General features: G+C 43.0%; 1 protein-coding gene across 1 annotated transcript in view; it reads right to left on the bottom strand.

The window, feature by feature from the left end:
- Window positions 1-1,049: 1,049 nt before the first annotated feature.
- Window positions 1,050-22,499, bottom strand: part of LOC142249762 (protein DGCR6-like) — a 35,909-nt gene continuing 14,459 nt past the window's right edge. Inside the window, exons 3-5 of the mRNA XM_075321662.1 lie at window positions 19,170-19,231; window positions 12,780-12,920; window positions 1,050-1,593 (exon numbers count right to left, since the gene is read on the bottom strand). Of these exons, the coding sequence (XP_075177777.1) occupies window positions 1,516-1,593; window positions 12,780-12,920; window positions 19,170-19,231 (281 nt within the window). The 3' untranslated portion in view covers window positions 1,050-1,515. The remainder of the gene's footprint in view (window positions 1,594-12,779; window positions 12,921-19,169; window positions 19,232-22,499) is intronic.

The raw sequence follows: 22,499 nt of genomic DNA on the forward strand, positions 1-22,499 counted from the left end.
TACCACATATGAGGTATCAGCGTACTCAGGAGAAAATGCACAATAAATTGTAGGGTGCACTTTCTCTTTTCTCCCTTGTAAAAATGAAAATTTTATGGCTAAAGTAACATTTTTGTGTTAAAATGTAAAATTTTCATTTTTTCCTTCCACATTGCTTTGGTTCCTGTGAAGCACCTAAAGGGTTAATAAACTTCTTGGATGTGGTTTTGAGCAGAGTGAGGGGTGCACTTATTAGAATGGGGTCACTTTTGGGTATTTTCTGTCACCTAAGTCTCTCAAAGTCACTTCAAATGTGATGTGGTCCCTAAAAAAAATTATTTTCTAAATTTTGTTGGAAAAATGAGAAATCGCTGATGACCTTTGACCCCTTTTAACTTCTTAACGAAAAAAAAATTTTGTTTCGAAAATTGCGGTGATGTAAAGTAGACAAGTGGGAAAGTTTATTTAGTAACTATTATGTGTGACATATCTCTCAGATTTATGGGCATAAATTTTCAAAGTTTGAAAATTGCGAAATTTTCAAAATTTTTGCAAAATTTCCTAAATTTTCACAAATAAAAGCAAAAATTATCGGTTTAAATTTACCACTGACATGAAGTACAATATGTCACGAAAAAAATCTCAGAATCGCCAGGATCCGTTGAAGCGTTCCAGAGTTATAACCTGTCAAAGTGACACTGGTCAGAATTGCAAAAAATGGCCCGGTCATTAGGGTGTTTTAGTGGCCGGGGGTGAAGGGGTTAATCTGAATAAAGAACTGGATCCGTAGGATGGGAGTCCCATCACATCTATAGGACGCATCTATTGCTTATGTGAAATGTATCTAGATTTGGAGACTTGTACTGCCAGTCACCATGAAAACACACAGGCCTTATAAAAGAATGTGAGAAGTACTAGGACTATGTTCCAATGTAGATTTATGGAAAACGTTTGGGTACTTATTGATACTTGTATGGCTTGCTCTGTATTTAGAACGATTTACACAACCTACACCACACAATACCATTTCGTTGGAAAATATGCAAAAAAGGTAACAGTCATTTGGAGAATTGATATGTGAATTTTTTTTATTTGACTTCTGCAAAACCTTCAATAGAAGAAAAGGTATTTTAATGTTTTATATCTAATACAAGGTGTCCTAGATGTTAACAGGATAATAAAGCCAATAGGAATACAATATTTACAGCATTACAAATTCATAGAATTCATATATGACACAGAAGATGGTTCTGTGAGAACAAAAAACCCCCAAAATATATAAAACTAGAACAAAAGATCAGCTTCACAATTACAATACTGAAAAAACATCATGTAATTCAAGTTCCTGGCTAAAGCCAACACAAACTAGTAAAAATTAGGGAACTTGGGCAAACTCAGACAAATTTCAAGTTTCTGCCTAAATTTAGAGACCACTAGAAACTTGTGTGGTGAAAGTGAATATTTACATCAATTCTGTCAGAGCAAGGTAGGATTTTCATAGAAACAGTATGTTCTAATCCACGCATAGAATTAAGACTATGCTTTGCTTGTCGAAGACTCCTTCTGCTGTAATTTGCGAATCAGTTCCAGTAAATTCATCTGTATCGTTATCTCCTAGAAGGAAACAAGAACAAGTTATTTCTAAAGGGCATTTTGATATAATTTCATCAGCTATAGTATTAATACTTGGTTCTGTGAACGACTCTAATCTTAATACACAGCTTGACTCTTTGTCCAGCTCCGCACCCAGGTCATGAGATCATCTGAACTTATGATGTCCGCCCAACATAAGTGGATTATAGCCAGGAGGCCGGCCATTACTTGCACGAACAAGTCACCGAGAGTACACAACTGCCAACAAGGAGTAACTGCACATAAGTGGCACGAAAAACCCTGGGCAAGAGGAAAATCAGAACCATTAGTATGAGATTTAGGAAATGAGGAACCTTCAGGGTGTAGAAGCCTTTCCCTGATCTCTACATTAACAGTCTGAACTGAATATCTAAAGCTGGCAGTAAATATTAGATCAAAGGCATGATAGAAGGTGGCTCTCCAGAAGCTCCCTGGAAAAGAAGACCATTAAGCCGCCCTGTACACACTAGTGATGTGAACTATGATACCACACCGCAGACATCTGAGTAATTTGCAAAGTTGAACATTTGGCTGTAGTGATCTGAAACAAGATGTGTACGGCATGACTGATTACATTTCCACCATCATTTGCCACTTTAAATGTAAAAAAAACAAAACAAAAACACCTTTCATCTGCCAGATAGGTGTAGTATTCGAGACATTTACGACCAACTTAACATTTTAATGTACCCAATTCTTTGCTCCAGCAGAATATGACTAGAGATGAGAGAGTATCTAAATATTCGCGATACTCGTAACAAGTACTTTGTAATACTGGCGTATTCGTTCTGAATAGCGAGTACATTGCAAGCCAATGGGAAATGCGAGTAACTTTCTGCCGACTGGGAAATGCGAGTAATTTTCTGCTGGAGTCCAGCAGAAAATTACTCGCATATCCTATTGACTTGCATTGTACTCGCTATTCAGAACGACTACGCCAGTATTACAAAGCACTCATTACGAGTATCGCGAATATTTAGATACTCGCTCATCTCTAGTAATGAGTGCTTTGTAATACTGGCGTATTCGTTCCGAATAGCAAGTACAATGCAAATCAATAGGATATGCGAGTAATTTTCTGCTGTACTCCAGCAGAAAATTACTCGCATTTCCCAGTCAGCAGAAAGTTACTCGCATTTCCCATTGACTTGCAATGTACTCGCTATTCAGAAAAAATACGCCAGTATTACAAAGTACTTGTTACGAGTATCGCGAATACGAATATTTCGATACTCACTCAACTTTAAAGACTGTCATGGACATTTATGGGTATGTTAAGAGGTAGGCGCCAGCTACCTAATATGTAAAGCCACCGTTACCCATAGGGCACGTTTTATCTCAGTAGGCAGTTTAACAGATTCTGAATAAATGATTATTGAAACAAGTTTGACAAGTTTCCTTCCATCAGGTCAGTGATTTTGATGGATAACTGACAGTGAGAGGAAAATGCAAAAATCAGAAGCGCATCGGTCACATTGGAGAGAATCTTCGCGGTGCACGTCACTGATTTCAATGGAGATCATGCTTTGCTTTTATTCTTCTGTGGTGGCAGTGTGGGGAAATTAAACACTTGCTGCTAGATCACTGGGGACCACCAACAATGGTATAACCTGCAATCAGCTAATTTTCAAAGAGATGATTCAAGATAAAATAAATTGTCCCATAAATATCTGAGGTACACAAACCACAAGAACATGAGGGCAGAAAAGTTAACTCACTAGCTTTAAGTAGTGCAAGAAAAAGCTAATCTAAACTTTAAGGGAACCTGTCAGGTCCAATATGCACCCAGAACCATGAGCAGTTCTGGGTGCAAATTGCTAATCCCTGCCTAAAGCCCCCGTCACATTTAACAACTTACCAGCGATCCCGAAAACGATGCAACCTGATAAGGATCGCTGGTAAGTCGCTGGGAGGTTGCTGGTGAGTCGCTGGGAGGTTGCTGGTGAGATGTCACACAGGTCAGATCTTACCAACGACGCAGTAACGATCAGTGACCTGTATAACGATCTCGGCGGGCGTTGGGACTGTGTTAGGAGGTCGTTGGTAGGCGTTAAAAACAGCGATGCATCCTGCCCAGCAGGACATCATCTTTGAAGAAAATGGCCCGCACCATTTGGCAACGACTAGCGATCTCTCGTTAGCGATCTCGTTGTGTGTGGGCCTTAATGCTCCCTGTATACACTAGAATAGATAAAAGGGATCTTTAGATAAAGTATATCTAAAGATCTTTTATCATATGCTAATGAGCGAGGGGACTAGTTCCCTGGCCAATCGCCCCTCATTAGTATGTTACTACGCCCCTGTGGGCGTGCTAACATGCTAATGAATATGCAGCATCACAGGATGATCTCACTCGCCACTCCGCCGCCATCGCGTCTGACGGGGGATTTCAGCTCAGTGCGCATGACCCCGGAGATTGGGTCATGCACACTATGAAGCCGGGTGTATGCATCCTGGCTTCAAACTGAAGTAGTGCGCATGACCACTGAGCCAAAAGCCAGCGTCGGGCGCCAATGGTGGCGGAGAGGTGAGGAAGATCATCCTGTGATGCTGCGTATTCATTAGCATGATAGCACGCCCACAGGGGCGTAGTAACATGGTAATGAGGGGCGAGTAGCTGGGGAACTGCCCTCGCTCATTAACATATGGTAAAAAAATCAATAGAAATACTTTTTCTACAGATCTGTTTATCTATGCTAGTGTATACAGGGACGGTTAGGCAGGGATTAGCAATATGCACCCAGAACTGCTTGTGGATCTGGGTGCATATTTGATCTGACAGGTTCCCTTTAAAAAAGGATTTGCTAAGTTATGGAAATCTATTCTTCAGTGCCACTCACTTTGCATCAGGAGGTAAGTGGAGCTAATGATGGGCATTGGCGGATGCCAGTCTGGACTGGTGCACCATTGGTAGGTATTGTGCATCTGTCCTATTCATTCACTAGTCCGGGCAGGGACCTGCAGACTCAATGTCTCCAAGACAAAAGGAGCAAGTAAGATGACAAATGTGTGTGTGAAACTGAGTAATTATCAGCTTTTTAATGGCTCTGAAGATATATCACACATACTAATAAGTGAAGTGATGCCAGTATAAAGAGCTTTTAAAATAGTCTCATCTTAGTTTGGACTTGCATTGCAACTGAAAGAAAAAAAAAACCTTGCACATCTCAAGAGTGTTATTCCTTTCTTACATATTAATTATTTAAACCCATAGAGCCATCAGAGGCACCACCGCCCTGACATGGCGTTCCCCTTACTGTGTGCTTATCAGCATTCACTTGCGGCTGTAGGTAAGCTGGAGAAAGTCTGGCAGCAGATCTCTATTGACATCTCATGGGTCCCCAAGAACTGGTCTTTTTGTGAAAGAGTAGATATCTTAACACACAATTGGGGTTTCCCCATCATTAGAAAAGTCGCAAAGCCCCTTCTTCCTAATCCCAGTAGTCAGGACGTGGCCCAACCCTCATAATACCACAGCTCTCTCTGCGGAGTAATGCCCACATCCACCCAATGAACAGGGAAATGTTATCACACATCCAGTTTCTAAAGAATGGCATTATGTTACAGTTCCCTGCAGAGTGGGTGCCTGGGAACATCACTGCAGAAAGAAGAAGGTAGAGATATGAGATGTTAGACGCCAATGACCAGGAGGATATGGTGTATCCAACCAACATGTCATGTACCTTAAAACTGGAATACCCCTTTATATATTTTCAACTTCAGTACTTATTCAATATTAACAAAATTACAGAGAACTTACAGAGGAAAGCTATAATTGAAAGATAGACACCCGTTTTGAAGACACTGCTGGCTTTGACATACAATTACTGATGCAAAAATACTGACGCAAAAATACTGACGTGTGAATGAGGCTTTAGTATTCAGCTCTGCTAGCCGGTTTGAGTGGTCATGACGGGCCACAAATATATTTGCATGCTTGCATTCACATGCTGAGTAGTATGTCATCCACTTCTCTCAATAGAACATTAGTGGAAAATGGATGAGAATATAGACAGTACATGAATGCAAGCTCGCTCTTTTAGTATCAATTTCAGAATTCGGCAAGCTGCACTACTTAAAGTTTTCCTTCAGATAGAACATTTCTTTAGAAAGGGAATCTGGAATCATGTTTTCTTACTAACACCGCTTTTGAAGCATTTTAGTAGTCCATATGTATGACTACAATTCTGCCTGCATGACACAAGGACCTTTTATAATAACCATTACGGCACCATCTGGTCAGGGTCTCTGGTCTTAATCCGTAGTGTCCCATCTTCCTATAATTGCTGTCCTCCTTCCCTTCATGTGGATGATGCGTTCTATGTAGAGATAAGAGAACACGAACAGTAAAGTTTGGTATTCGTACCGAACACGAACTTTACAAAAAAAATATCAATGTTTGAGTTTGGCGTTCGGATGCTTTTCTTATGCAAACCACTCGCTGTGCTTGGGTACATTTGGTGCTCAGCCCAGTGCGAGCTGCTTGCAGAGTTTGAATGGCTCGCACTAGGGGTAACAACAGCGTGATAGGATATAGTGTGCCTATACAAAAAAAAAATAAATAAATAAAATGGAAAAAATGTAAACCGTCCCCGCAGAAGTGCTCTATTTATGGCTAGCTGCATGTGGGCGGAGAGCTGAACTGCCCAATTAGTGACTTCCATTGGGCTTCAGGTCAAGTTCGGGTCCAGAACAGAACTTTAGATAAAGTCAAGCTGAACCAGCCAATCAGTGCCGGCTTCTCTGCCCCCCCATTGTGGACGGTAATTCACAGGAAGTGAGCGCTGTTGGTCACTTCCGGTTAATGTTGCCCATGTCCGAAGGAGGGGAGAAGGAAGCAGACGCAGGGAATGATAAGTGGTTGTCCAAGTAGTGGACAGCCCCATTAAGAGAAAAAAAAATATCAGATCTGTCAGTCAAGGGTCTGCGGTTATAGATAATGATTTTATTTAGCTACTCACCATCAATCAAGATACCTACTAGGGTCCGCTTAATTGTTCATGCCATCCCCAGACGCCTGATGTCACCAACATGACAATGAATGCGATTACTCATTTCTCCTCTATTCCGCATTAATGTATATATCAGAATTGACCTTTTGCTTCTAAAAATAGTGATGGGCTGGGTAATCTCTCGCATTCTACACTTTGTAACATAACTGGTTTGGACCATGCCCCAATAAGACTGACATGGCAAGATGGCGCTTCTATTTCCTCACTTCAGCTGGAGGCTAAACAAATCATTCACACCCCCCATATAGCGATCCAAGCGATCAAGTGGCAAAACACTAATATAGGCTTGTACAACGTATGGCCCACGGCTTTGCTATGGTCTGCAGATCTGTCCAGTAGTTGTCGCTCCTTGCTACTAATATTCAAATGTATTCAGATTTCTCAATCGCAAATACAATTGAAAACCTGAGACCCGGGACTGGTGCACAGCAGAAGACAGCTCATCAGCTCCTTCTCCAATGTGCAGCAGAGTGACTTCATCATGCTGCTGCCAATGCCACAGAAGCCTCAGAGAATGTGGCCTTGGTAACCACTCCATAGGAGTGATAGATTAAATGTAAATTTCAGATGAGGGAAGGATTGCGGTTACTGCCAATGCACACACATTATGGGGGAATTGTAAAAGTGGGTACAGTCTAGTGAGGGGAAGTGGAGCGGGGTATGATGGAAAAGAGCAGTTTGAGGGGATATTTTGGAGAGGTGAAGTATGTGTGGGGTGGTGATATGGAAAGGGGCATATTATTTAGAGGTGCAGTGTGTGTGGGGGAATATTATGGAGATGTGCAACCTGTGTGTGGGAGAACAAATTATACAGTGGGCCTGTGGGGGTGAGATATTTTGTTCAGGAAGCAGTGAGGAGCAACTATTTGAGGACGCTACATGTGATATTTTTAATTTATGGGTAGTGTAATGATACTTTTTTTGTTTAAGGGAATTGTGTCTAGAATCGCTGCAGAAGGCAGAAAAGAAGGAAGTCTGCAGAGATGAGTTCAGGGCATGAAATCTCATTATGGCATCTGTACTAAATAGAAACATAAGGGATGGGGAAAAATCCAGTCAGAGAAGATGTCATCTGTAAGGTACCTGGATGTAAATGTTTATTGGTGATACTCATTAGGACTCGTCAGTGCGGAAGTTCCTTATGGTCCGCAGTCTGAAGATGGCTAGTAACAACAACTCCCAGCATCTCCTTACAATTGTTAGGGATATATGAGAATTGTATGCTCAAGCAATACAATTATATATGAGGCTGACCTGACGTTGCAATTGATCACTGAACTATCCTTGGTGCTGTTACATGCACTGACAGTGGTTCTGGTGCTGCATTCATATGCTGATTGTGGTGCCAGCACTACATTCATGTACTGAGGGCGATTCTGGCACTGCATTCATGTACTAACTGTAGTTCTAGTGCTGCATTCATGTACTGGTGGTGGTTCTGGTGCCGCAGTCATGTATTGACAAGGGTTCTGATCTTCTAAACATGTAACAATCCATAACGTGCTTCACGGTTATGTTAAAACTTCATCCTAGATCTCTACAATTTGTGTTTTTTGATGGAGAAGGATTTGGTGAGTTTCTGCTCCAAAAACTCTGCTTAAATTAGTGTTACGGTTTTGTTTTTTTTAGCAGAATCTTTCCAAAGACTCCTCAAATACTTAAAAACATGTTTCTGGTTATGTATTAATGTACTGATGATGATATATCCATGTAAGTAACCCTTTACATTTTTTTGCTGCCCTTGGGACTGGTTCAGTATGGCATTATGGCCCTTGGACCACAAAGTGCACCACTGCACTAATCTCTCCACTATTTCCAATCCCATTTCAGTGTGGATTGCTCACAAAGTTGTACACAAGAGGGATTTGCATCCAAGAACCTTAAATGAACTAGTGAAAACAAACTATAAATGACTTACTATGCAAAATGAATTGTTTTATAACACTGAACAAAAGTTCAATGTCTCCATCCACCACTTCTGAGCTCAAAGCCTTAAGGGCAGAACTAGAACATATTCCTGTCTTAAATAGCAATCATGCGCTTAGCCACTTTCGAATGAATAAGGATATGTTTGGGGCTCTATTAGCTAGGCAAGAACCATAAAAAAAAAAAATAAAAAAAAAAAAATCACTAAGCAAAAAGAGCTCTATCTAATAGACAAGCAGCTCAAAGGGATAGCTCATCCAGAACTCGTATGTGCCCAATCTAGGGACTACTACAATGTTATTCAGTAGACGATCAACCTTCTAATTAAATCTTGGATTTGCTAACCTCGCTAAATCTCCTCTCATTAAGATATAATGAAGTCTCCACTCTTTCTGAACTCATCTCAACCAGTCAGGTTGTAAAAACCATTTAAATACCGTTACTTTTTTTTATTTGATGCACCAGATTATAAGACGCACCCCAAACTCAGAGCAAAAAGAAAAAAAAGTCAGTCTTTTAACACTAGTAGTCCCAGAGAGGGGTCCTTTAACATTTCTACCTTTGGAACCCAGAGACTGTGGAATGACCTGAAGGATTTTAGCTAACTTCCTATAATCACCGTCTTTTATTCTGTAATTAAGGCCATTACTGTCGCACCACAGGAGGTGGTTGTTTTCCATTGAGTTTAGCCATTTAGTTTCTAGTTAGTTCTATTCAGTTTATTGTATGTCATTTTACCCCCTTTCGGGACTTCAGGGGGGAGCTCGAAATTTCTGGGACTTCTAGTGTTAATAATCCGCTGGTGTCTTATGGTCGTGGTGGAGTCACAGGAGGCAGGGCCAGTGGGTGTCCCAAAAACTGTAGGCTGTGCTGTGGCGGAGGCTGGGGCTGCCGTGCTGGGGCACCTTCTGCGGCAGGTGTGCGGGTGAGGGCTTCAAATAAATGGTGCCCGGAGCCAGCGCAGATTGAGCTCTGGGCTCAATGGCAAGCTTAGATCTCATCTGCGCAAGTGCCACCTCCGGGGGCCATGTTCCTTAAGTCCGCTGCTAGGAGATCAATGGGCCGGAGGAGGCGCCTGCGCAGATAAGAGCTTGAGCCAAGAGCTCCATCTGCGCACGCGGCGACTCCGGGCTGCATTATTTTAAGACATAGCTAGACCCACAGCGCTAGTCCAGCCGCCGGTGACCCCGCGCAGATACCGCACAGCCGCTTCAGACACCATACAGCTGCCCCAGCAGCAGCAGCCGCCAGTCAGCCCCTGCACAGCCACCCCAGGATTTCTCCGGTCTCTTGCAACCCCTCTCCATCACCCCGGTAAGCTACATTCAGATTATAAAACACACCTCTCACTTTCCTACCAAATTTTTGGAAAAGTGCATTTTATAATCTGAAAAATACGGTACTTAACCAGAGAAATCACACAACCTAATTTAAAAAAAATAGGTGCAAAAATTCTGCAATATCAAAAACTCATCGTGGGAAGGTAGCCTAACAAATTTGTCTCTTGTATCACTGTTCCTTCTCCAAACCTTTTCACAAAGCAAAATCGGAAGGGTAATTTCCCCTTTGAGATTGTACTGGTGACTATATATCACAAAACCTGGCAAACTTCTCACCTCTTCTGCAAACATTTGCCCTACATGTCTCCTTAATACTGACAAAATTGATCACAAAACTAGTGTCCAATCACTTAATGAAACTCCTTACTAAATGAATAAATGCAGATCAAGTGGGTTTTGTTGCAGGATGCCGAGCACACGACGGCACAGGGAAATTTATTCAGCTGGCACACTTTAACCTTATCTGATGCCTTCACTGCTCCCAGAGTTGGACGCAGAAAAGGCATTCGATACCCTTCACTTGATACATGGAAGGGACTTTGAACATCTTTGAATGCTTTGAACACTTTGTAAGTAAAGACTTAATTAGATCAGCCATATTGGGCATTTCTTCCTCTGCGGCAACAAGAAATCTTTCCTCTGGGTTTATTTTCGAAGCCTTTGTTGGCTAGCGGCATCTGTAAGGTGGACCCACAACGCAACTTTAATAGTTTTGTGTGGTCAGGAAGAAAATCCAAAATTACATGATGATCACACGACTACAAAATGAAGCTTAGTTGGAATGGGTCATCCAAACCTGACAAATATCAGGCCATTACATCAGATCAGCACATTGCTGCTAGACATTGGTGAGCAAAGAGGGGTGGACATGGCACATTTCATTTTTTGATTCCTCGTGATCAAATTTAGCGTCTGCTAGCTTTGTGAAACTGCAAATTTTAATTTTAAGACTTGTTCTAATCTTAAAAAAAATAAATAAATAAAAAAAAAAAAAAATCAGTTCAGAAATGGTTTTAAAAATTATATTTAACTGGAAAACCTGGTCAATGTAACATCACAGCTTCAATGAAACAACACCCGAGGTGAGTAAATCCCAGTTTGTATAACATACATACAAATGGGAATTTAATATGGGCATTTATATCTGCAATTCCATTTTATTTTATATTGTTCCCCTCTACTGTTTAAAGTTAATAACTAGCCTCTGACTACTATTAGGTATGTGACAAAATGATCCATTTTAAAAGGAATCTTTCAGGTTCCCTCTGCACACAGAACCACCAGTAGTTCTATGCACATATCTATAATCCCTGCCTAACAGTCTCTTCACTTGGTGGCAAACATAGATCTTTATGGGTCACACAGTTGTGTGTGAACCGCCGTGGGCAGTGACGAGCAGTGATGTCAGGAGTTCACTGCAGTTCATTGCAGTGGTTCTCAAAGTAGCGTGAGAGCGAGTAGCTGTGACGTCATGAATTCACTGCATGCCACAGCCACCTGCTCTCCCACTACTTTGTGTGGGAACCGCGATGAACTCATGATGTCACCATTTGTCACTGCCCGCAGCGAGTCACAAGCTTCTGTGTGACCTAAATGCTGTTACCTGCGGTGCCCTCATGACGTCATTGCAGTTCACTGCTGTGGTTCTCACACAGTGCAGCGTGAGATCCGTCACTGGCTGGTGTACCATCTTATAGGAAATATTCTGTTCTTCATAAGCTGGGACAGTGAGTCTGGGAAGGACATAGGAACTCCATATGGATTACGGTGGACTGGATTAGGGTTTTGGTAGGTTATAAGTTGATGAACGAGGATGTCTCTTGTCTTTTTTCTTTAATAAGTTTTTCTTTTTATGTCTTTCTGGTTTGCTTTGGAGGAAAGTCGTGGGACCTTCTTACGGATTATGGAAGAACTTAAAATAAATATATTTTTTAAAATAAATTTGTGAATGAGGGCTGGTGTTGGGAGATTTTTTATAATAATTATTTTTTTTTTTTTTTAGCATTTTCAACTACTGGATTAGTAATGGGAAAGTGTGATAGATGCCCTCCCATTACTAATACCAGCTGTCTATTCACAGCTGGCATCAATCTCATATATTACCTAGTTTGCTACTGCACCAAGGCAACGGCAAGAGCTGAAGTGAAGCACCAGGATTGACGCATCTAATGGATGCGCCACTTCGGAGGTGGCTGTGGCCGGCTATTTTTAGGCTGGGGAGGGCCCAATAACCATGGCCCTTCCCACCCTGAGAATACCAGACCCCAGCTGTTAGCTATACCTTCGCTGGTGATCAAATTTGGGGGACCCCATGTTTGGTTTTGAAAAACAAAAAAAAAAAAACAAAAAAAAAAAAAATACACAGAGGGGTGACTTCTGTTTGGATTACCAGCCAAGGTAAAGCTGCCAGCTGCAGCTGCCTGTTTTACCTTAGCTGGCTAACAAAATTAGAGGGGAGCCCACGTTTTTATGTTTTTTTTTAAATTTTTTTTTTTTGTGGCTAAATACAAGGCTAAGTACCCTTAGTACCATATGGAAGGCACTAAAGGGTGCAAACTTACAATATGTAGGGGGGTGGAACATATATACGTGTTTGACCTCTATCACATATCAATCATTTTTCTAGATTTGCATATCGTTTACACATAAAACAAAAACGCAATAATTTCAGAATCAGGCTTTATTTTCCCGGTACCGGTCACACGGATGGAACACAAACATAGCCATACGGATGTCCAAAACGGAACATGCAACACACATGGTTTTTTACACAAATGTGTGAATGCGGCCTTGATGAAACTGTCCAGCTAGAACCTTTTCATGAGATCTCTTTTCTACCATACACATTTACATGGAAAATCACCCACATTTTGTGGAAATAAACACTTACCTGGGGATTAGTTGTAACATAGAAACCAGATACACCGGCTTTCTCAAGGGTATTTTGTTGGTCTATAACTTTTTGGTCTAATTCAAGAACTATCTTTTCATCCATCATTCGTTGTTCCTCTCGGATTCTCTGTTCTAGAACCTAAGGGCATAACAAAAATATATGAATTACGAAATACAGTCAAAAAGCCATCCAAGTAAAGATGGTTTACAGGTTTTTCTTATAGCAGGTCATATGGGAAAAAAACCCAAACCCACAACCTTTAGGCTATGTGCCCACGTTGCGTTCTATTACGTAGCGTGTAAGTCACTGCATGTGCGTCTCAGAACGCAGCCGAAAAGCTGCGTTCTGAGATGCATTGTAACTGCAGAATTCCTGCAGAATTCCTGTGTTCTGGATGCTTTCTCTGCCATGGGAAAAGCATCTAGAACGCACATTTTTGTCAGTGAGGTCCCACTCGGCTCTGCTGCATCCCCATAGACTTGCAGCAGAGCAGAGTGGGACCAGACTGTCAAAAAGGGCATGGCTGGCTGCGAGACAGAGCCGCGCGATCAGAATGAGCTCGGATGAACTTTCACCCGACTTCATTGTGATCGCGCAGCTCTGTGCGTGTGCCGCGGCTTGATTTGCAATCACAGGTGAAGGAATCACCGGTGACCGCAAATCTCCTGAGTGACTGCAGTGAGCCGCGGGATCACCGGTGAGGTCACTCAGGTTACCCGTGGCCAGCTAGAGTCCTCCACCCGAGATCCGTGGCCACGGGTAACCTGAGTGACGTCTCCGCTGACAGCGCGACTCACTTCAGTTTCTGCATGCGGCTGACAGGAGCGGCGGTGTTCTACGACCGCTCCCATCAGCTTCATGTAGCAGAGCTGGATGCGTCGCGGGACCTCGTGTGGATTATGCTGGACCTGGAGGGGTGTTTGGGGATTTTAATAAAGTGGTGAAAGAGGGTGTTTTTTTGTCTTTTATTTCAAATAAAGGATTTTTTTTTGTTTGTATGTGTTTATTTACTTTTACTTACAGGTTAATCATTGGGGGTGTCTCATAGACGCCTGCAATGATTAACGTAGGACTTAGTGACAGCTATGGGCTGCCATTAACTCCTTATTACCCAGATTGCCACCGCACCAGGGAAATTCTGGATGAGCCGGGTAGAGTCCCGGGACTGTCGCATCTAATCGACGCGGCAACTCCGGGAGGCTGCTGGCTGATATTTTTAGGCTGGGGGGGCTCCCCATAACGTGGGGCTCCCCCATCCTGAGAATACCAGCCTTCAGCCGTGTGGCTTTATCTTGGCTAGTATCAAAATTAGGGGGGACCGCACGCCGTTTTTTTTTAATTTATTTACTTATTTTACTGCACTACATAGACCCGCCCACCGGCGGCTGTGATTGGTTGCAGTGAGACAGCTGTCACTCAGCGTGGGGGCGTGTGACTGCAACCAATCATAGGCGCTGGTGGGCGGGGGAAGCAGTGAATATAAGATGGATTAATGAGCGGCCGGCATTTTCAAAAGCTGGAGAAGCCGCCGCAGAGTGATAGCCGTGCAGCGCCGCGCCGGTGTTCGGTCAGTGATCGGTGAGTATGAGAGAGGGGGGGTGGGAGAGGGATAGACAGACAGGGAGACCGACATTGCAACCAAAACGCACAAAAGAAGTGACATGTTGCTTTGTAGAACGCAGCGTCTTGGCAGCAGCCGAAACGCTGTGTTCTAAAACGCAACGTAGGGATGGAATTTGCACAATCTTCATAGATTGTGCTGGGGACGCAGGACGCATGCAGTTACGCTGCAATATGCAGTGTAACTGCATGCAAATACGCAACGTGGGATAATAGCCTTATTCCCTCTGACAAGTCCAGTGCGGAGTCTCAGCCACAGACCCTTGTCTTTTGTACCATTGACTTCTGCAGTTAATCACTGGGCAGCAATGTAACAGCAAGGAGGAAGTCTGATTTTGCCATTTCTTTTTATTGTAGACTAAATCAGTAAGTGAAACCTGGAAAAACACATTAATTCTGACACAAAAAATCATGGTGATAGAAAAAGGTTACTTTTTTTGCTCTGAATTAATGCCACATTTATCCATGGTCTGCCTGATACTACATCACTGCTCACATTAAGTCTGTGGGGATGATCTGCAGTAGTTCACAGCTAACAAACTATGATGGTATTTCTTAAAAATAGAAGTCTATCTCAAAAAAGGGTATCCACAGCAGATCAGCTCTGCACCGCGTCATAAGCCTGATATTAACGATCACTTCCATTCACTTGGATCTGGGCTGAGCCACTCAAAGCTATACTGCCAGGTACAATAGCTACTGAACGTATGGGGCTGTGTCCTCTAAACAAGGAAAGAAAATGGCACTTACCAGCAGATTGGCAGAAATCCTCCTCCAATCTAAAGGGGGCTTTACACGATACGACATCGCTAATGCGAACTCGTTGGGGTCACGGAATTGGTGACGCACATCCGGCCGCATTAGTGATGCCGTTGTGTGTGACGCTGATGAGCGATTTTGCATCGTTGCAAACACGTGCAAAATCGCTTATCGGTAACATGGGGGTTCATTCTCAAATATCGTTACTGCAGCAGTAACGAAGTTGTTCCTCGTTCCTGCGGCAGTACACATCGGTACGTGTGACGCCGAAGGAACGAGGAAGCTCTCCTTACCTGCCTCCCGGCCGCAATGCGAAAGAAAGGAGGTGGGCGGGATGTTACGTCCCGCTCATCTCCACCCCTCCGCTGCTATTGGACGGCGGTTCAGTGACGCTGCTGTTACGCCGCACGGACCGCCCCCTTAGAAAGGAGGCGGTTCGCCGGTCACAGCGACGTCGCCGGGCAGGTAAGTATGTGTGACGGGTCTGGGCGATGTTGTGCGGCACGGGCAGCGATTTGCCCATGTCGCGCAACAGATGGGGGCGGGTACCCACGCTAGCGATATTAGGACCGATATCGCAGTGTGTAAAGCCCGCTTTATACTGATGGCCAATCCTATACAGAGGTCATCAACCAACTCCCTGCAGTACAACAGATCTGGTTGTGTGTAGTGGGACCAGGTTTATAAAACGGCTGGATTAGAGCCTAGCCATAGCACTAATGCAGCATCATAATATATACTACAGTATATAACAAACAAAAAAAACAAAAAGAAAAAACCAAAACACTATTTTTATATAGTGCTAACATAATCCGCAGCACTTTACATACATCAGATTACTGTTCTCATTGGGGCTCACAATCTAAATTCCCTGTTTGTCTTTGGAGAGTGGGAGGAAACCGGAGAATCCGGAAGAAACCCATGCAAACACGGGGAGAACATACAAACTCCTTGCAGATGGTGTCCTTGGTGGGATATGAACCCAGGACCCCAGCACTGCAAGACTGCGGTGCTAACCACTGAGCCACCGTGCCAGACATGAACTACCCCATCTCCATAGCCCCAGTAATCTATTCCCTCTATGATCGGCCGTGGCTGTCTCTTCTTCACATTTCTTCAGTGCAGTTTACCGTCTCCCAGTTAATGAGTCTTGCAGGACACAGCGTTGAAGATGTAATTTTACTGCAAATTAATTTGGTTTAAACTGTGAAATTAACAGATTATGGACTGGAGCCGGTTCATCAGCACTTAATCATGTCACATTACAGCTGCCCTCCCAAATATATTGTAATCTCCTTTATGGTCAATTGCTGACTACCAGGAAACGCAGCACTAGGAGCACAGCATAAACTATACAACATAGCTGGAGAAGACATGAACCGCACATCCAGGAGCACAGCATAAACTATACAACATAGCTGGAGAAGACATGAACCATACATCCAGGAGCATAGCATACACTATACAACAGACAACATAGCTGGAGAAGACATGAACCCAGGAGCATAGCATACACTATACAACATAGCTGGAGAAGACATGAACCCAGGAGCATAGCATACACTATACAACAGACAACATAGCTGGAGAAGACATGAACCATACATCCAGGAGCATAGCATACACTATACAACATAGCTGGAGAAGACATGAACCCAGGAGCATAGCATACACTATACAACATACAACATAGCTGGAGAAGACATGAACCCAGGAGCATGGCATACACTATACAACATACAACATAGCTGGAGAAGACATGAACCTAGGAGCATAGCATACACTATACAACATACAACATAGCTGGAGAAGACAAGAACCCAGGAGCATGGCATACACTATACAACAGACAACATAGCTGTAGAAGACATGAACCATACATCCAGGAGCATAGCATACACTATACAACATACAACATAGCTGGAGAAGACATGAACCCAGGAGCATAGCATACACTATACAACATACAACATAGCTGGAGAAGACATGAACCCAGGAGCATAGCATACACTATACAACATACAACATAGCTGGAGAAGACATGAACCCAGGAGCATAGCATACACTATACAACATACAACATAGCTGGAGAAGACATGAACCCAGGAGCATAGCATACACTATACAACATACAACATAGCTGGAGAAGACATGAACCCAGGAGCATAGCATACACTATACAACAGACAACATAGCTGGAGAAGACATGAACCCAGGAGCATGGCATACACTATACAACATACAACATAGCTGGAGAAGACATGAACCCAGGAGCATAGCATACACTGTACAACATACAACATAGCTGGAGAAGACATGAACCCAGGAGCATGGCATACACTATACAACATACAACATAGCTGGAGAAGACATGAACCTAGGAGCATGGCATACACTATACAACATAGCTGGAGAAGACATGAACCCAGGAGCATAGCATGCACTATACAACATACAACATAGCTGGAGAAGACATGAACCCAGGAGCATAGCATGCTGTAGTATCCATGAGTTTCTAGGTAAGTAAAGCTCTGAATACACAGCGGTTCTCCATATAAAACACAGACCACTTGTCTCCTCAAGACCATAGTGAGCAAATCAGTGTTACATAGTTACATAGTTACTAAGGTTGAAAAAAGACCTAGGTCCATCTAGTTCAACCTTCCTCCACCAGTTCTACATTTGGTCACTAAGTCATTTATAACCAACAATGTTGTGTGTACTGAGGAAATCATCCAGCCCTTTTTTGAAAGCTGTTATAGTATCTGCCATTACTACCTCTTGTGGTAGGGCATTCCACAGTCTGACTGCTTTAACTGTAAAGAACCCTTTCCTATTTAGCTGTTGGAATCTCTTTTCTTCCACTCGCAGTGAGTGCCCCCTGGTCCTTAGTACTGTCTTTGGAAGAAATAAGTCATGTGCCAGTCTTTTATATTGACCACACATGTATTTATACATATAAATGAGATCTCCTCTGAGACGTCTTTTTTCTAAGCTAAACATATCTAACTTTTTCAACCTGTCATCATATGGGAGGCCTTCCATTCCTTGTAATAATCTAGTTGCCTGCCTTTGAACTGACTAACTTCTGAATGTCCTTTTTAAAATGTGGAGTCCAAAACTGGATCCCATATTCCAGATGTGGCCTTACAAGTGATTTATAGAGGGGTAATAATACGTTGGTATCGCGGGATCTAATCTCTCTTTTTATACACCCTAGAATCTTGTTGGCTTTTGCAGCTGCTGCTTGACATTGAGTGCTGCTGTTCAGCTTATTTGTAATGAAAATACCCAAGTCCTTCTCCTGTTCTGTAGTCCCGAGTTTACTTCCATTTAATGTATACGCAGTTATAGGATTACTCCGTCCTAGGTGCATTACTTTACATTTATCAACATTAAATCTCATTTGCCAAGTATCTGCCCATTCTGACATCTTATCCAGATCTTTTTGTAATATTGTACTATCCAGGTCAGTTTTTAATATCCTACATAGTTTGGTGTCATCGGCAAAGACTGACACTGTACTATCAATCTCATCCACAAGGTCATTAATAAAGAGATTAAAAAGAATTGGTCCAAGCACAGATCCCTGCGGCACCCCACTGCTGACTATAGCCCATTTAGAGAATGTAACATTTATGACTACTCTTTGTTTCCTATCTTTTAGCCAATTCCTTACCCAGTTGCATATAGTTTCCCCCAGTCCTTGCTTCTGGAGCTTTAGTATAAGCCTATTATGTGGTACAGTATCAAATGCCTTTGCAAAGTCCAAATAAATCACATCAGCTGCATTACCAATATCCAGGTTTGCACTTACCCCCTCATAGAACCCCAACAGGTTGGTTAGACACGATTTATCTTTCATGAATCCATGCTGTCAGTTATTATATTATTTTCTGCAACATATTTTTGCATGTCATCCCTTAAAATGCCCTCAAAAACTTTGCATACTACTGATGTCAGGCTTACTGGACGGTAGTTGCCTGGATCTACCCTCTTACCTTTCTTAAATATCGGTACCACATCAGCAATCCTCCAATCCTGAGGCACCAACCCTGTTACAAGCGAGTCTAAAAAGATGAGATACAGCGGTCTGTCAATTACGGAGCTCAATTACCTCAATATTCATGGATGAATGCCATCTGGCCCGGGGGATTTGTCAATGTTTAATTTACTCAGACGTAGGCGTACTTCTTCTTGTGTTAAATTAATTATATCGGGTGGTGAACTTTGATTTTTCACTTGTTGAATGATCCCTGGTACAGTCAGTTCCTTGGTGAACACAGATGAGAAATGCCTATTTAATATCTCAGTCTTTTGTTTGTCCTCTATAACTAACTTGTTATTATATTTTAAGGGGCCAATACTATCCTTTGTTTTCCTTTTGGCATTAATGTATTTATAAAAGATTTTGTGATTTATTTTAATGTCATTGGCGATTTTTGTTTCAGTAGCTAGTTTTGCTTGTTTGATTTCTTTTTTGCATTGCCTATTGATATCTTTATACTCCTGCAATGCTATTTCTGTATTCTCAGCCTTCAAGATTTTAAACGCCCTTTGTTTTTGTTTTATTATACTTTGTATAGTCTTATTTATCCATAGTGGTTTCTTTTTATTCCGGGACGTTTTATTACCAGAGGGTATACGTTTTTTACAGGACTCTAGTAGTATATCCTTAAACTTTCCCCATTTATGTTCAGTATCCCCAGTTACCATGACTTTGTCCCAATCTACACATTTAAGCTCTTCCCTTAATTTGTTGAAATCAGCTTTCCTAAAATTCCAGGTTTTAGCATTTCCCCTTTGAAATGTTCTATTGAATATTACGTTGAAGCTTACCATATTATGATCGCTGGTGTTGTGTGACTGCTAATGACAACCCGTATTCTCAGATATACAGTCAATGTGTAAATAGGCTGAAAAATTGATCGCCGATTAGTAAATCTTTCACATTTGGCAGTTGTTTAGCGCCACAAAATTAAACAATACAAAAGCACCTTAAAAAAGGTTGTCCACTACTTTTACATTGATGGAGTATCCTTAGCATAGATCATCAATTTCTGATGCCGGGGTCCGACACCCGGCACCCCCGCTGGTCAGCTGCTTTCTGTCCTGGCAGGAAATGCTCAGTTCCGGAGCTGCCTCATCAACTGATAGTAGTCACAGCCAGGTACTGCACATCTGCCTCCTATTCAAATCAATAGGAAGCTGATGTGCAGTGCCCGGCCGCTGCTGCTATCAGTAGATGGAGCAGCTCCAGAACTGATCATTTCAGGTTGCCTGCTGCTGCCGCCCGGACTGAGAACAGCTGATCGTTGGGGGATCAGACATTGTTGACCTATCCTCCAAAGGATAGGTCATTGATGTTAGAGGCCAAGCTCTTTAAATGGAATCTGTCTCCAGGATTGCCATCATAATGTAGGGGCAGAGACCCTGATTCCAGTGAAGTGTCACTTACTGGGCTGCTTAGTGTAGTTTTGATAAAATCACTATTTAATCAGCAGTAGATATCATTACAGGATTACTTGTCCTGCTGCCAGGTAGTCCAGCATATTCATGAGCTCTGTATAATTGCTAGATCTGCAGCAATTAAAACATTGATTTTATCAAAATCACTGCAAACAGCTCAGTAAGTGACACATTGCTGGAATCAGGGTCTATCTCTCCACATTATGAGGGTCGGTAGCAAAAACCTGGTGACAGATTCCTTTTAAGGCCTCCGACACACATCCATTAAAAACGTGCGTGTTTTGTCCGTTTCCGTATATACCGGAGACACGGACAAACGTGCACCAGTGTTAATCTATGTTGGTGGTCAAACTTGCGTTTTTCATCATGTCCGTGATCCGTATGTGTTTCCGTTTTTACGGCAGCATGTCAGTTTCCTGCACGGAACACGCACACACGAACACCATGAAAGTCAATGGTTTGGTGTGCACAAGTACGTGACACGGATGCATCTCTGTATGCTCTGTGTACGTTTTGTGCTTTTTTGTAGCGATGTCGGCTATTCTTTCTTTCTCTGTCTATGTCGGTCAATCTCCCTCAGTCCGTCAGTCGGTCTCTCTCTGTCTGTCCCTCTCTCTGTCTGTCGGTCAGTCTCCCCCCTCTCTCATACTTACCGATCCCCGATCACCGGCGCGGCGCTGCACGACAATCACACTGCTCCGGCGGCTTTTACTATTTTGAAAAAGCCGGCCGCTCATTAATCAATCTCGTATTCCCTGCTTTCCACGCCCACCGGCGCCTATGATTGGTTGCAGTCAGACACGCCCACACGCTGAGTGACAGCTGTCTCACTGCAACCAATCACAGCCGCCGGTGGGCGGGTCTATACTGTGCAGTAAAAAAAAAAAAAAAAAAAACGGCGTGCGGTCTCCCCCCATTTTGATACCAGCCAGAGTAAAGCCACACGGCTGTAGGCTGGTATTCTCAGGATGGGGAGCTCCACGTTATGGGGAGCCACCCAGCCTAACAATATCAGCCATCAGCCGCCCAGAAATGCCACATCCTTTCGATGCGACAGTTCTGGGACTCTACCTGGCTCTTCCCGAATTGCCCTCGTGCGTTGGCAATCGGTGTAATAAGGAGTTAATGGTAGCCCATAGCTGCCAATAAGTCCTAGATTAATCATGGCAGGCGTCTCCCTGAGATACATTCCATGATTAATCTGTAAGTTATAGTAAATAAACACACACAACGAAAAATCCTTTATTTGAAATAATAAACACTAAAAAAACCCTCGTTCACCAATTTATTAAGCCCCAAATACCCATCCATGTCCGGCGTAATCCACGGAGTTCCTGCGTGGCTTCTAGCTCTGCTACATGAAGGTCACAGGAGCTGCAGAAGAACACCACGGCTCCTGCCAGCTCCACGCAGCAACTGAAGTGAGTATCGCGATCAGCTGAGCTGTCACTGAGGTTACTCGCGGCCACCGCTGGATCCTCCAACTGTGACAGCAAGTCGCCCGGGTGACAGCGATGAAGTCACAGGTGAGTTGCGGTCACTGGGGGTGGACTCAATCTAGCCGCGGGTAGCCTGAGTGACGGCAGCGCTAATCGCGCTGCTCACTTCAGTCACTCAGGGGATTAGCGGTCACCGGTGAGTCCTTCACGGGTGACCGCTAATCAGGACGCGACACAGACAGAGCCACGGGATGACAATGAAGTCGGGTGAAGTTCACCCGAGTTCATTCTCAGCGCGCAACTCTGTCTGCTGTCTACGGGTAATCAAACACGACATTTTACATTAAACACGGAACATTTCATATGGAAAAAACATTCACACGTCAGTTACAAATCACACGCACACACTGCCATTACACACGCACACACG

This window comes from Anomaloglossus baeobatrachus, chromosome 1 (genome assembly GCF_048569485.1).
Source record: "Anomaloglossus baeobatrachus isolate aAnoBae1 chromosome 1, aAnoBae1.hap1, whole genome shotgun sequence".
NCBI lineage: Eukaryota > Metazoa > Chordata > Amphibia > Anura > Aromobatidae > Anomaloglossus > Anomaloglossus baeobatrachus.